A 16,394-nucleotide genomic window follows, 5' to 3' on the forward strand; every position below is an offset into this window, starting at 1 on the left:
CAGGGGCCCTGGCTCCTGCCGCACACTCTGGCAGGGGTCCTGGCTGCAGCTCCAACCCCACAGCTGGGGCTTTGGCTCTGGCCCTGTGCTCTTGCCCTCGCCTTTACTGCATGGGGGGAGAAGGGGCGAGGCCGGGCTCCTGCCGCGTACCACCCTGAGAGGGGCACGCATGCCCGAGTTGCCAACCCCTGGCCTAGAGAGAGAGAAGTGACATTCATTAGGGACCGAAACCCCTCACAGAGCCGGCTGCTAAAAAGACCCCGGCCTCCAGCCCGCTCCAGGCTGGGGTCGAAGCGGGGACGGGCCGGCCTTGTGGCGGGGATGAGGTCGTTGTAACATCCCCTTGGGGTGTTCCCCACTGTTCTGATCAAACCACCGGCACCTGCCACCTTGCTCTGTGCGACTCCCCACCACCCCGTCCTGCTGGGCCACAGCTTCTGGTCTACCCCAGCCGAGGCACAAAGATGGGGCTGTGGCACCCCTGCAGAGCAATGCCGACACTGCTTAACCGCAGCCCTGGGAGGATGCAGTTCTAGGGCACAAATCAACCCCCACGAGGGATCAAAATACCCAACAAATCCGTCTTTCTCTGTGCAAAAGATTTGCCCAGGGAAGGCTCATTAGGTGAGCCCCCTTTCTCAACCAAAGGGAGATAAGCACAGTGGGGGCCTCTCCAGGCAATAATGACTTGCACTGGGCTTGATTGTAAGTGGAAGAGTTTTATTAAGCAAAACCAGTAGGATTTAAGTGGCTATTAGGAAAAACTGACAGACCAAAGTGAGTTACCAAATTAAAAGAAGAAAAGGCCTAGCTGGTTCTAGGCCACTAGGAATCTAGTTACATGTGAGTCCTCACCCTAAGCCACTGTTCTCATGTCAGGTAAAAAATTCTTCAGACCAGGACAGGTGTTTGCACTGAGGTGGGTCAAAAGCATCACCTCATCCTTTGTTCCTTCCTAGGGCGTGTCAGGGAGATCCCAAGGTAAACTGAAGACAAAGATAGAGGAGCCCTCATGGCCTTCTTTATACCCTTCCCATGTGGAGAGAATTCCTTTGTTCTCTTTTTATTATAGTGTCCTCTAAGATGGAGACAGACACATGAGGAGGTCACCAGTCCATGTCCTTTTTAGGCAACCAGCCACTGCTATCTGCTGGTCTGAACGTACCAAGCAAAGTGCTTCAGATGCGGATGGGTATCTCAAGGTTCTGTCAGTCAAGTACCAATAGTCACTTAACAACAGCCCTCTCATGGTAGGGTAACCGCGCCTCCTGTTGAGGTTCTTCACCGAACCAAACGAAGACGTAGACGAGGGGTGCGCAAACTTTTTACGTCAGGCCCACTTTTTGTCCCTGAAATTAGCAGGAAATCTACCCCACCCCCTGCAACCCATATAATGTCATCCGAACCGACAGAAATTTTGGTTATGTTCATAGGAAAAAATCCCTTTTGGCACGTGTACAAATATAAGCCTGTAGAATGTGAAAACGTTATTAATCGGCAGATAGTTGTGGATACACGAATAAAAACTGACATATTTCAACATTTTTGATGACGTGATTGAGCCTGAGGCCCAGCAGCCAATCATGCTGCGCCCCCCCCCTTATGAAATTTCACACTGCCCCCACTTTGTGCTCCCCTAGTGTAGACAGTACTCATAACTTCCAATACAAAAATGATACATGCACAAAAAGAGGCAATACCGATCCAGCAGATCATAACATAAAAACGATAGGTCACAGAGGGTATTTTGTCCACAACATTTGAGTTATTCATCTTTGTTTATAACTGGCAGAGAGGGCACCTGGGTGCAGCTTTGGGGAGCGAGCTGTCTGCAGAATAGAAGCTGGGGAATTCAGACTCCTTGGATCCCAGGGCTTGTGTTTAGGACTCTGCTGCCCTCAGGCGTGTGGTCTTGCCATTCGCTCAGACCCTAGAGGGTCTCTGCTTCCTCTTCCTAAGGTGCAGAGAAAAGGGATCCGGGCTGGCTGAACGGGAGCTAGTTTCTCATGGGAGGGCAGCCTGCACCTGGAGTTTGGACCGAGAGGTGGGAGGCACGGAGGGATCATTCAGCTAGAAATCGCTCGTTCATAGCCTGCTGAGGTTGGCTGTAAACGGAAAATTGTCCCCACCGGATGGGGCCACGCAATGTCCCGTGTGAAGTCCATTTCCCTAACAGACAGGTGCCTGTCTTGGAAAATCCACCCACCCCATCAGACCAATGGGAAATGGCCGCACAAGAATCCAAGGCTGGTTTTGTGGCTCAGACTCTGGACTGGGTTGCCAGACGGTGCCCTAGCACAGCCATGGAGACTCAGTGCAAACGCTGCTCAGTTTTGCTGGCAGGGCATCCCGGGCGTGGGCCGGAGGCAGAGAGGGCAGCCCAGGTGCTTCTCAGAGGAATGGCTGCATGTCGCGTCTCCCCAGCGAACATACTCGCAATCAGTGTTTCAAGCTGCTTTAACATTTATTTGAGATGACCCCGGGAAGGGGCTTTTCTCATCCGCCCCGCATGGGGTCGGGGCTGTCAGAGCCGATCAGCATCAGAGTGAGTAAACCCCCGCCCCTTTGCCTCGGTAGATTGTACCCCTCTCCCCCCTCCTTTCCTTACTCATCACTCTGGCTTAGCCCCCCTCACCAGCCTATTTAATCTCTTCCCCACATGCTTTTCACATGACACCCTTTTAATTGCAAAGTGTTCCCCTTCAATAGCTGCTCCGACAAACTTCAGCCGTCCTTTGAGGTGCCCCTGTATCCACTGCAGTTCTGGCCCAGCAGGAGTTTCACACACAACCCCCACCCCCTCTGCCCCCTTTGGATGGAAGGAGTCTGTAACGAGCATGAAATCTGGCTTGGCAGACTTGAAGTTAGGACATGTATCCAGGGACAGTCCGGCAGAAATGCACAGCCTGGGGTCGGGCAACTTTTGACACCAGCTAAGTGCTGATCAAAGAGGCGGTTTAAGTGGCAGGGATCAGTTCAATAATGCAATTGATGCCTTCCAACTTTTAAGCTCCTTAAAGGGAGCTGGGAGCAGCTGGAGGTCAAGCAGAGATGGCTGGATGGGCATTATCGCTCCCAGACTAGCTTGTCTCCCCTTTTATCGCCTTGGATTGCAACCCAGATGGGAGCTCAGTAGGAAACCCCATTATCTCAGTGACTTGAGAGCCAAGGAGGCTGGACTGCGGTTCTGTGAAGTGTTACATTCTGCTGTCTGGAACCTCTCCGACAGCTGCTGTGATGACACCCAGGCGAAAAAAAGTTCAAGTCAGGAATTAAACTCAGTGAAAGATTTCACGGCTGCTTGCACAAAAAGCCTGTCAGGGACACAGGAACTAACCTACCAGCTCACACCAGCGACCAGTCCATCTTAGCCCTCTGTCCTGTCTCCAGTGGTACCAGAAGCTTCAGAGCAAAGTGCAAGAAGTCCCACAAGGGGATAAGTTGCCCCCGTGAGTCACTGGTTGGTCCTTCCTTGGGAATGAGGGTTTGCATTCCCTCTATTTTTTTCCCACCCGGGGCGGAATAAATTTTATGTGCAGCAAGGCATGTATGGATGTGCACCACCAATAGAAGTTCATGCTGCTGGCCATGGGTGCGCTGCCTTAATCTTTCCTGGGGCAGCCACCCCAAGCCTCAGCTGCCAGAGCACTCTGTTTGTGGCCCATTTTACATGTTCAGCGTATTCAGTATAATGGTGGATGTTTTTATTATCTGTGTAAATTTCTGATCCCTTCAGGAATCCCAATAAAGCCTCTCCAGTATCAGGTGGAAATGAGTTCCACCCAATGTCTTATCAGGCAGGGGAACAAATAGTCTTCTGTGTCTTCAAGTTTTCGATTCATTGCCTTTTGCGAGCGAGTGCCTTTGCTGGGGGAAAGGACAGAGCAGACCCCAGATGTCCTTCTCCACCCCGTAAAAAACCACAAAAACTAACCCACTCGCCCTTTGTAGTAGCTTTGCAAGTAGCAGTTGTACAGGAAAGTTGTATTGTATTTTTGTACAGCAACAGGACCCACAGATCACGAGCAATGGCCCTGGAGTGTTGGCAAACGACCAGCAGCTTGAAAACATCGGGTTTTGAAGATTAAATCCTAGGGGAGGCTGACCGTGCAAAGTAGGGGATTGAGCTGCATCGGCACCCAGTCTCTTGCAGGGGGTTGCACTCCACCAGGGTACCTGTTATTTTGTGGTGGGGCCTGACCCTGGAGGTGCAACCACAGCCTGGTTGTGTTAGGTGTGGCGGAGACACAGAAAGAGAGACAGCCCCTGCCTGGGAGAGCTTGTAATCTAAACAAATGGGGTGCTGGGGAAAGGAAAGGTTTTTTATTTCCACTTGACAAATGAGAAATTCAAGGAGATTGAGTAACTATGGAGGGGAATTAGTGGTAGGTCCAGATATCCTGAGTCCCAGTTCCCAGCACCTAATTTCCAGGATTCCCAGTAAGCTGAGTGCTTGGGTGGCCACCCAGGAGAAATTCAGGGGCAGCCCAGCTGATTGTCTTGTATTTCTATTGGTGGTGCACATCCACATATGCCTTGGTGCACAGAACAAAATTCATTCTATCCACAGGCCCCTGTGTGAAAAGAGTTTGGAAGGCCTCAGCCCATTTGCTAGAGAACAGCAGCCCACATGACAAAAACTGCTGCCCAAAGAGCATAACTGGCACCCTCAGCGGAGAGGCCAGAGCTGGGAAGGGCGGGTCACTGGGCGTTCAGCTATTGCAGGTGCAACCATGTCAAACTCTGGGTGGAGTCATTCACCAGGGCTAGAGCTCCAGCTCCTTTAACAAAACCTCCAGCCCAAATCACGCGTTCTGAGGGTCCATCTGCCAGTGGGGATGCTCTGTCCTGGGACTCCAGCACATGATGTGCTGGCAGCCCTGAAAACCCGGGTAACATTTCTGGTTTACCTTAATATGATCAGCGCAACCTGATTGCTACGTACGGAACAGGAGGGTCTGCCGAGAGGCCGAGGGACAGCTTGGATTCTCCACCTCCCAGCTGTGATACAGACCAGCCGCAGCCGCTCAGCAGTTGCTATAGGAGGAAGATCTGTGTGCTTAGCTGGAACTGCTATTTATAGGAGAATTCAGGAGGGGTTAGAAACAGATCGATGGTCTTTCAGGCAGCTGCCCTCAGCAAACAACACCCCCGCACCCAGCTCTGGCGCAGAGCCTCTAAGAAACCAGCCATCATTGGTTTGAGGGGCAGTGGGGGTGGGGGAGCACCCACCTTCATTCATTTAAAAATTGCAGCGACACGTACGTATGTTACAATTGCAGCTGCCTGCCCATCTCCTGCCTCCCCCCACACCCCTCCTGTGTCGCTCATGTGCTTAGGATGTGCAGCTCTTTGGAGCAGAGGCCGTGTCTTTGCATCTGCTAGTCACACACGCAGTTTGCCATGGCCCTGCCTCTGGATGCGCCACTGTGGAAGGGCCTGTGTCATCGCCCTCAATGACCTGGCTTGTGCTCAGTCTGCTGCAGTTTCCAAGCTGAACTCTGTCCTGTCTGGTGAGGAATTGGATGGGAAATGCCCAGGGAGCTGCAGCCAGTGATGCTGCTGGTTTAAGAGGGAGCCCGGGGTTGGCTTTTGCCAGTGTGCCAGGGCAAATGGGCTGTTACGCTCCTTTTCTAACACCAGTGTCTTTCTCTCTCCTTTGTGTTCCTTCCAGCTGCTACACCCCCTAACATGGTGGACAGGCCCTGCTTAAAGCTGAAGGTTTATGTTCGACCGACGAGTAAGTAGCATTCATGCATTGCCTGCTCCCAAAGAGGTCAACTGTGTATTCAGGAGAGGGGAGCTCCCTGTGCAGAGCTTAGAACCCATGGGTTCTCGACTTTGAATCAGGCCTGGATCCTGCCCTGCTTCCTGTTTTAGAGCACAATGCAAGCCCAGAGCAGCTGTGTGTTTACTTACAGTGTTTCCCCAGTGGGACTAGGAGCAGGGTGGGAATCTGCCAGTCTGTAATCATTAGAGTTGGGATTTTACTAATTAAATTTCCCTTTGAGTCCGAAAGCTTAAATGAAGAGGAGAAAGGTTTGGCAACCCCCCTGCTAGAAGCAGCCCTGAACCAAGCGGTCCTTTCTCAACACAGCTGTAGACTTTCAAAAGGTCTGACCCAGACCCAAACTTCATGGCTCTGCCCTGTGTCACCCCACATCACCCTTGGCTCCTCCAATCCCCGTTTTGCAAACTCCTTTCTTTGCATAGTTTTGGGGGGGGGCTCTCCCTTTGGGTGCAGGATCCAAGCCAGGACTTAGGGAGCCCCTCCTACATGTGATGACGATGGGTAGCACAGCTGGGAGGGAAAGTGGTGAGGGGTAGAGAGGACTGCATGGTGGGCCTGTGTCCAGCCCCCTTGACAAAAGAATCCCATCGTGTTCATTGCACCAGTGCCTTGTCTCTTCCCCACCCTATTGCTAGCTGGAGGGTTTTGCTCACTGGAAGATGTTGAGTGGGCCTCCTTGTACTGACACAGAAGCACACGGCTCAGGAAATACTTCAGAGCATCCTGAAAAGAGGCTGATTAACCTGCAACAGGCAGAGAGAGCTCCCTTCCTGGGCCAGATCCTCTGCTGATGTAAATCAGTCCTGATTCCCATGGACATACTCTGATTGGCACCAGCTGAAGTGCTAGGGACAATGTGCTACAATGCCCTAGGCCAGTGTTTCTCAACCAGCGTACAAGTACCCTAGGGGTTACACTGAGGTCTTCCAGGGGGTACATCAACTCCTCAGATATTTATTTACCTAATTACACAGCAGGCTCTACCAAAAAACACTAGCACAGTCCGTGCAATCTGAAAATTCATTCAGACAATAACTTGTTTCTACTGCTTCACACGCCTGACACTGAAATGTTAGTACAGTAGTTCCATTCCAGCTCATTTACTTGCTCATAAGATGGTAAAAGGTCAGCAAGTTTTCACTAGGAATCTTCTGTGATATTTTTACATGTTTTTGTAAGTAGCTTTTAAGTGGGGTGGGGGGTAACTTGATGCTGCGCAAAACAAGTCTCACTCCTGCAAAAGGTGCAGTAATCTGGAAAGGTTGAATGGCTGTTGTTTTAAGACCTCAGGTTACCTTAAGATCATGTTTCTCAACCAGTGGTACGTGTGCCCTTAGGGGTACACGAGAGAAGTCTGGGGGTACTTATAATTTTATTTTTTTTTGAGAAAGGGGTACTCTATTTAAAAAGGTTGAGAACCACTACCCTAGGCATGTCTGCGTTCGTGTGCTCTTTCTGGTTTAATCTGCAATGCAAACAAAAATCCAGGGGCTTTTCAGGGTAGCCTTACATAGAATCGGGAGGGGGAAGTATAAAGCCATCTCCCTATCAAAGTTGCACCCCTGGGTCACTTGGTTGCAATTGGTTAAAAAACCCCTTCTGCTGGGTATTGGCACAGCACTGAAGCAGTTTTCCATAAACTGAAATTCAGGGATTGCCCATTACTCAGCACCTCACAGGGTCAGCAACGTGTGCTTCTATTTTTGGTGCAGAGCCACACATACCTCGGTGCATGTAACAATATTTATTCCACCCACAATGGAAAAAATTAGACGGAACCCTACCCTGAAGGTGTGCTGACATCAAGCTTTAGCTAAGATTTGTGTGTGGGAAGAACACTCCTCTGCCAGCTAAATGGAACCTGAATGCCCAACACCCCAGCACGGCCAAAGCCCATGGGAGGCTGTGTGGTACCTAGATTCATGCCAGGCATATAACCCGCAAGATGGACATTTGCTGCTGGGTCTCAAATGAGGGGGAAAAAAGCAGTAATCTCGGCACAATGGCTTCTTTTCAGAATCAAATAACTCAGGTGTTTATAAAAACAAATTAATAATTTTCTTCCCCTTTTAACATGTGATTAGTGTGTGGCAGCGGCTCTCGCTGGGGAAGTGAGGACCAGCTGCGCTGGTGAAAAGGACATCGTTTCTCTTTGTCATCCGAGCAGCCTGAAATACCGAGAAACAAGTTCTAGTTTTTGGGCAACTTTTGCAGAATGGAAAAAAAAGGACAATGCCTGCTAGGTGTCTGGGGTGCTGGGAGCCCTCGAACTAAGCTGTAAATCTGGTATAAAATGGAAATCTCTTCAAATCACTGCACCGCTGTTGGGAACAAGAGTTAATAAGAGCCTGTATCCCACAGTTCCAGTACCTATGCCAGGTGCTGGACAGTTACTTAGCAGAAGACTCCCATTGCTGTCAGTGGACTCTACGTCAAACCTTTAGTTATTTTTAAGTGACGTGGAATAAGCATCTCGCTTGGCATCTTGGGCCCCCCGGATCCTGATCCCAGGAGGTGGAGTCTGAGCATTCGTATTTTCAAAAGTCTTCGAATGCTTCTGTTTTCTGGAAATTCGACGCGAGACAGGACGTAGTCTTTGATTTTTCAGAAAGGCTGAGCAGGGTCTCCAATTTTTTCCATTGATGGGCAGATTAAATTTTGTTTTGTGCACCAAAGCATGTGTGGATGTGCACCACCCATGGAAACACACGCTGCTGGGTGTGGGCGCTCTGCTAATCAGCTGGGCAGCGCCTGAACCTCTTTGGCTACTGCCCAAGCGCTCAACTTACGGGGAACACTGGTGCTGAGTTCCTGAACGCTTTCTCCTCCCCCACCATCCGTTCGTTTCAGGAGGAGTTACGGATGCCCAGCGTGACATGTCCTGAGAAGCTCAAAACGTCGTGTGGCTTTCAGCTAAGTGGACGTTTGCAGGGCAGGGAGAGCGCTCAACACCTCACAGGACCAGCATTTCCTGTGAGCTCTGTGCTCGTGCTCAGGAGAGATTCAAATGCCCCTCAGATTATTAGCAGAGCACCCACAGCTTGTTTTTCGGTTTCTACTAGTGGCACATGCCTTGATGCACATCAAATTTATTCTGCATGTGGACAGAAAAGACCAGAGGGAACATTGTGCTGAACCAGCACCCCGTTGTATGCTGGCAGGAGTTATTTAGACTGCAGACTCTTGGAGGCAGAGCCCATGACTGTGAATCTGGACAGCACCAAGCACTGTGGGGCCCTGATCTTGCGTGGACCCTTGAGGCGCTACTGTAACCCAAACAATGCTCAGTTAAATGACAGAAGTGTGGAAAATGCTGCAAAAGAGCACCAGCAAAGAAAGAAGAGGAGCTGGAAAGAGAAGACACACAAGAGGGAAGGAAATAGGACAGCCAGGAGCATGAGAAAATTGCCCCAATGGCCAAGGGAAGCTTTGCTTTTCCTGGATTCCTGTCTGTAAAATTCTTAATCCAGTAATAAACATACGAGAGCGGAGCCCAGGGAACATGTTAACAGCTTTAGACGTAATTTAACTTATTCCCTTGAATGCACTTCGCTTTGCTGCCTGATTAGGGTTTTGGATGCTGGATTATTGGATTGTTATTAAGCAATTGCCATTTGACCTCTCAAACCTTGGTCCAACTCCAGCTCTGGCCAGGATTAGAGCCTCCCAGGCTTCTTACACGTTGGCAACGGCGGTCGGATCTAATCCATCGTGCACAATGCCACCCGCATATTTGGCATACTTGGCTGCCAGGGAGAGGGTCAGGAGAGAAGCCGGATGAAATGCCTTCTAATCCCATTTACAGAGCAATAGCCTTACCCCCGAGCCCCCCGGGGAAAGCATGGGGATCTCTCGGTGGCCTCTCCCACACTGCACAGCTGTTGGGAACAAGAGTGGATCAGAGCCTTTCCAGGATTCAGGCCCCAAGAACTTTTACTCCTGGTTACCTGTATTATAGTTGCTCTTTGTAGTACAGGTTGAACCTCTAGTCTGGCACCCTCGGGTTTACACTGTCTTTACACTGGTCATGTTGATACAAACCTCCATCATATCCTGCCTGGGTCATCTCTTTTCCAAGCTAAAAAGCCCTTGGTCTTTTTTGAATAGGCTTTGAATAGGGCCTATGGGGCAATCTGAAGACAGGGCCTAGTGAAGCTGAGACACAGCCCAGAGAGAGAGTGGTGGGTGCATTGGCAGGTGTCTGGGTTAAGCCACAGAGAGGAGTGGCAGCCGGACTACAGGAGGTCAATATTTTCTAGCATGTTACCAACACTTCCATTGTTTACTGGGCTCTGAGAAGACATCGAGGAGCAAATTACAGCTAAATAACAGCCCAGAACACTGAGAGCCAGGACTGGTGGCTGGAAACAAATTTTGTGGAACCACGGGAAACTTGACCACACCCAGGATAAGTGGTTGTCCAACTAACTCAAATCACACCAGATTATGGATGTTGCTCAACAGGAGAGTTCCGGATTAGAAAGGTTCAACCTGCATAACGAAACACATGGGAAAGTCAGGAACATGGCCAGAGAGGTGTCATATTGTGGGTGAAATGCACACAGACACACAGACAGAGAGACTGGACATCACAGAACTGTTGGGCTGGAAGGGATTCAAGAGATCATCTAATCCGGCTGCTTGTGCAGAGACAGGATTAAATCTCCCTAACCTATCCCTGATGAGTGTCTAATCTGTTCTCAAACCCTTCAATGAGGTGGATTCCATCACCTCCCTCTAGCTGACCTGTTACGGTGCTTCGCTTGCCTCACAGTTAAAGTTTTCCCTCATCTCTGAGTGACTGTTATCGAGTCCCCTGTTAGATGAGTGCTGGGGCGAAGGCCCAGGAGAGATTCAGGTGCTGCCCAGCTGATTAGCAAGCCGCCCACATCTGAGTTTTTTGTCTCTCCTGGTGGTGCACATTCACCTATGCCTTGGTGAGCCTTAAAAAATTATTCCACGCAAGAGTGGGGGAAAAAAAACCCTTTACACAGCTGAGAAGATTAGGGGGAACATTGCTCACCAGTGTGGGACGATTGCCTCTAGTCTTGGGCAGCTACCTTGTACATTTCAGGAGGTTGCCGGCTGTCTGGTTTGTGTTTTTTCTCAAGTCTCTCCAGCCTGAAAGTCCAAAATCCAGGACCCAGTTGGACACCTCTGGGTCCCAGCCCGCTTCTGAACAACCCTTCCCGCATCAAACTCCACAGGGAACGGGGGACTTCATGCAGAAGTGCTCCCTTTGCAGCTGGGGAGATATTCTCATAGGTTCATCCACCCGGTTTTAATGCAGCTGAACAAAAACATCCTGCCCCACACACCTTGAGAACATCAACCCATAAAGCCAGCAGCAGCCCCCAACCAGGGCGGAAGTGTCAGACCTTCCCAGCAGGTATTTTCATGCTCCAAACTCAGCGGCTGCCACTCCTATCTGTGGCTTAACCCAGACACCTGCCCATGCACCCACCACTCTCTCTCTGGGCTGTGTCTCAGCTTCACTAGGCCCTGTCTTCAGATTGCCCCATGGGTCCTATTCAAAGCCTATTCAGAAAAGACCGATGGCTTTTTAGCTTGGAAAAGAGACTCAGGCAGGATATGATGGAGGTTTGTATCAACATGACCAGTGTAAAGACAGTGAACAAGGAAGTGTGATTTACTCCTTCCTAACACAAGAATTGGGGTCACCCAGTGAAACTGACTAGCAGCCAGCTCAACCTGGGGAATTCTTTGCCAGGGAATGTTGATGCTACATACCCACTGACAACCCCCCAACCAGCTCACCCCATCTCCCTTGAACCCTGCAGGTCTGCACCTCCCTCTTCCCACGCCTCCCTCCTGCCATGATCAGCTGTTTGGCAGCGTTTGGGAGGCTAGAGGTGAGGCGTGAGGATGCAGTCTGCTTGGGGGACGGGGCAGAACTTGGCAGGAAGAGGCAGGTCATTGGTGGAGCAGGAGCAGGAAGAGGTGGGGCTTTGGTGGAAGGGGCAGAATGGGGGGCGTGGCCTGGGGCAGAGCCAGGCATCAAGCACCCCCGCAGCATAGTTTGGAAAGTCAGTGCCTTTGCTGGTACTAATCACTGTCAAGAGACAGGATACCAGTCGAGATGCCCAAGGACTTCTGTGGGCTCTGGATCAGGCCTCACCTCAAAGGCTTTGCAGAACCCGCTTGCATGGGGAATTCAGCTGGGAGGATGACCACAAACACATGTCCTGTGCTGCAGAAGGAACCGTTATCAGGCAGGGATGGTGCTCACGTGCTAGCCAGAGCCTTTCCCTACTAGATGTTCTCACCTGTTCACTTGACAAGGCCCCTTTGGCTCATGACATTTTTACCAGTGTCTCAATTAAAGGGAATAGGAAAAGCAACAGCTGCCTTCAAGACTCTTCACCCCACGTGGAGTTTGCAAATAATATCTGCAAAGACAAAACGGTGGATCTTCCATGCAAGCGTGAAGAGTTTGCTCTTGTATGATGTGAGCCCTGGCATACTGAAAAGTCTTCAAATCCCAAGCTACAGACATTCATAAACCGATGCCAGAGGTGCATCCTTCGCATCCAGTCTCAAGACTTGGTCACACACGAGGAGCTGTGGAACAGAGCAGGACAAGAACCACTTGATGTTCAAATCAAGAGAAGAAAGTGGGAATGGCTGGGCCACACTCTCAGAAAAACGTCCTCCAGCAGAGTCTGTCAAGCTCTCCCATGGAACCCGCAAGGAAAATGCAGAAGAGGAAGAGCTCCAACAACGTGAAGAAGGTCTACTGAGATTGAAGGGCAGCAACTGGGGTACTCCTGGAGCCAGCTAGAAGTTTTGTCCCAAGACAGAGTGAAGTGGAGGAGACTTGTAGTAACTCATGGGAGTAAAGTTACTCATCTGCATAAGCACTCACAAGATCAGAGCCATAGCTGTTCCTGAACCAGGGTGTGCTGGGTACGCCGTTGCAACCCTCTTGATTTTCCAGTTCTGTGGGCCAGATTTTCACACCATTACTCAAGCTCAGTGGAGCCTTCCTGGCTGACCTGAGGGGATGGCCGATCAGGCTCTTTTGACTGGTGCCGTGTTCTTGCTATGCAATGGCTGTTCCGTTTCTTCGGGCCAGCGCTGCCAGCTCTCACGGTGTTACCACAAGTCTTACGATGTCTGAGGGGTTTCTTATTCACAGATATACTTAGCCAGAAGACAACATTATGACTACCCAGTCTGACCTCCCATATCTAACACAGGCCAGGGGACTGCTCTGAATTAATACCTGTCTGGTAAGGTGCTAGGTGGTAAATGACTTTCTAAAAGTCCAGCTCCAAGTGTTGTAGGATTACATAGGCATTTTGGCTGTTCATTTAAAAACAAACACAAAGACCCAAAGCTAGAATCCCAGCCCCAGGCTGGCAGAAGAATGTCTGAAGACATGATCTGTAAAGTTTCAGAGACCATGAAGGGAAATTACAAAAGGAGCCCAACATGCATTTTTTAAAGTGCTACTCTACTGCTTTTTTCTTTTTTTTTCTTTTTAAAAAATCTCAAGATTTTTCAGTCAGACTCATGATTTACGCATTTCCAGAACACAAGAACTAGGGGTCACCCAGTGAATGGGCAGCAGGTTTAAAACAAACAAAGGAAGAATTTCTGCATGTGACACACAGTCAACTCGTGGAACTCCTCGCCAGAGGATGTTGTGAACACTGGGGCTTTGACAAGGTTTGAAAAAGAGCTGAATAAATTCATGGAAGTTAAGTGCATCAATGGCTATTAGCCAGGATGCACTGGGATGGTGCCCCGGCCTCTGCTCGCCAGAAGATGGGAATGGATGACAGGAGAGGGATCACTTGACGATGATTCCCTGTTCTGTGCACTCCCCCTGGGGCATCTGGCATTGGCCATTGTTGGAAGACAAGAAACTGGGTTAGACGGACCTTTGGTCTGACCTGATGTGGCCGTTCTTATGACTGTTGGAGACCTGGCACTTGATTTTAGAATGCTTGAGGCTGGCTGTGTTTTTGCTGGTTAGCCTAATCGCTTCCCCCATACTGCTTGCCTGTTCCTGCTCCCTTTGTTTGTGTTTCTGTTGATATAATAAATCAAGTGAAACAAAGAACGATAACAACTTGCCCAAAGCAGCCAGCAGAAAGTGGCAGGTGAATGAGGGAGGCCCTGTTGAAATAAAATTCAGGGGGGTAAAAGCATCAAGGTTTAAGGTGTTCTAAAATGCAGTAGGTGCATTTTCTCTCCTGTTTTGCAGTTAGTTTAGTTTCTGAGTGTGGAGAGGATCTGGAAGGCTGTGGGTCTGGATCTCTTGAAGACAACAAAATCAGTCGGGAAAGAAGTGTCCTTTTGACATGCCCAAGAATAGATTAGAAACTAGAGTCAGTTAGGCCCACAGCTAGTGCCTGAACTTCTGAGAGGAAGGTCATGTCTTTGATTATGCAAATTGATTAATGATGCCAAAAATGTCTGAACGGACCATCAGGCAGCCAGGCTTAAGACATTTGCTAACTCTCAGGGGTCAAGGTGGGAGCTGGTATTGGGAGCAGATTATTTCACGTCTTTAACCTATGTCTGGGTTCCTGCATCTTTCTCTAAGTGTCTGGGACCAGCCAGTCGGGGGGAGAGGGCAGCGGGCTAGGTGGTCCATGGATTTGATCATGTCTTGCAGTTCTTATGCACCCATTAGGATGATTTATTCTTTTAGGACATCCATAGCTATATGTTATATTAGGGTCCTCCCAAAACAGCTGGAAATGGCCCTAGAGTTTTACAATCAGAGGCCCCAGTCCTGCCGTCTCAGTGTTGAGTTGGTTACCACTCTACTAACATTTAGTGTATTTCTTTAAAGCCCCAGCTGCTGGAGTCACATGATTAAGCCAGGCTCTCAATTCTCATTTAACCACTTGAATGAGGCTCAGGTTGAGCCTCTCTAGTCCAGCACCCTCCAGACCTGACTGGTGTGAAATGAGAGAATTTGCCAGACCACAGAAGGTGAATGTTGTCTAGCAGCCTTACCAACACTTCCACTGCTCACTGGGCGCTTAGAAGATTTCTAGGGGTAAATAACAGCTTGGAACACAGAGCCAGGCCTGCTGACTGGAAACAAACTTCATGGGACCACAGGAAACTTGGCCATGCTTCACAGTTGTCTGGCTAACTAAAAACTTGCTGGATGAGAGAGCGCCTCACTAGAGCCATTCAATCTGCACCATTCTCCCCTTGCTGGGTGTGGAGAAAAATGTGTTAACTGCGACTCCCCTTTGGAGGCAGATAAACCCCCAAAAGCAAATGGGGGGCGGGGAAGAACCCAATAGATGTTGACGTTCCATGATTTTGAAGTCAGTCACGTGACTGATTCGGGGTGCGTGGGAGTAGGGACAGGACTGGGAGCTGACTCATGAATTCAGGACTCACAGGACTGCCACTCGTGGGGTTGGATCAATGAAGGCTGTGGGAGGATGTGTGGGGAGGGGGCTTTGCCACCGAGTTCACTGAGAGGATCTAGATTGGGGAAGGGGCAGCCGGGGGGTGGAGGGAGGCAATACCGGGACTGTAACCAGCCTGGGTAGAGGACAGGGACAGGACTAGAATTTAGAAGGGGCTCTGGCTGGGTATTACCTCCCATGGAGCAGGCCGGGGGGCAGTGGGGGCCCATGTCCTTTGGCGGAGCCCTTCCGTGGCCCGCTGGTCCCACGTGTAGGTCAGCTGATGAGCCCCTCAGCTGGGGCCACACGCAGATGAAACTCACCCTCTGGAGTTCCCAATGCTCCAGATTCCGCTGGCACCACTGGTATTATGCGAGGTAGGAGAAGCGCAGCATAGCCCCCCCCAGTGGCCCGATCCTAGGGGAGAACCAACCTATTCTTTGAGGTGCTAAGCACCCCCGATGGACTGTGCTCAGCACCTTGCAGGATCAGGCTTTCAAGCTTCCCAGCTGGGTGAGTGATCTGACATGTCTCTTTTTCTCCCCCTTCCCAGATGACTCCCTGTATGAATCTCCGGAGCCTATTTTCACCAGCAATAATTCCTGTTGCAGCCTCAGGGTCCCGCACCTCATCCTCGTGGTGGTGCCAGTGTTTTGGACGGTTCTCACCTCCTAGCCCCAAGACGGGAAAACAAGGGGAGAGGTGAGCGGTTTGGCAGCAGAGCCGAGAAAGGAGGAGTGAGGCGGACACACCCGGGAGAAGAGACACGGTCTGTCTGCCGCGGGGGAGAATGAACCCTCTTGCGCCAGCCTTTTGCTTTGGTTTTTTTAAAAAAAGTTCTTTCACAATAACTTCTGAACGGCGGCTGCTGAGCAGGGAGGCGGGGTTGGGCAGGGGGCACATTGAAGGATTTTTTTCCCCCCTCTCCCAGCCTTGTTCCTAGCTCGGAGAATTTCCGTTCCTGGCACGGAGTCGCTTGGAAAAAGGCTGCAACGTTTCTACCGATGTACAAAATAACACACCCACCACACACCCCGGTGGTCTGGCTTTCGGGTAGGATGGGGAGGAGAACAGCAAAATGACGGTGGCAAAGAGCAGCGTGGGATCGGCAGGGTTGATTTTTTGCCTGCAGGACGGCCCTCTTTCCATGGTGCCAGGGCTCAGCTGGTTTTGACCCTCCTTGTGGGATTTTGCTTTAT

General features: G+C 50.4%; 1 protein-coding gene across 1 annotated transcript in view; it reads left to right on the top strand.

The window, feature by feature from the left end:
- Positions 1-16,051, top strand: part of EFNA2 (ephrin A2) — a 145,023-nt gene extending 128,972 nt beyond the window's left edge. The window contains exons 3-4 of the mRNA XM_074978501.1: positions 5,675-5,740; positions 15,749-16,051. Of these exons, the coding sequence (XP_074834602.1) occupies positions 5,675-5,740; positions 15,749-15,870 (188 nt within the window). The 3' untranslated portion in view covers positions 15,871-16,051. The remainder of the gene's footprint in view (positions 1-5,674; positions 5,741-15,748) is intronic.
- The last annotated feature ends 343 nt before the right edge of the window (positions 16,052-16,394 follow it).

This window comes from Carettochelys insculpta, chromosome 27, assembly GCF_033958435.1.
Source record: "Carettochelys insculpta isolate YL-2023 chromosome 27, ASM3395843v1, whole genome shotgun sequence".
In the NCBI taxonomy this organism is placed as follows: domain Eukaryota; kingdom Metazoa; phylum Chordata; order Testudines; family Carettochelyidae; genus Carettochelys; species Carettochelys insculpta.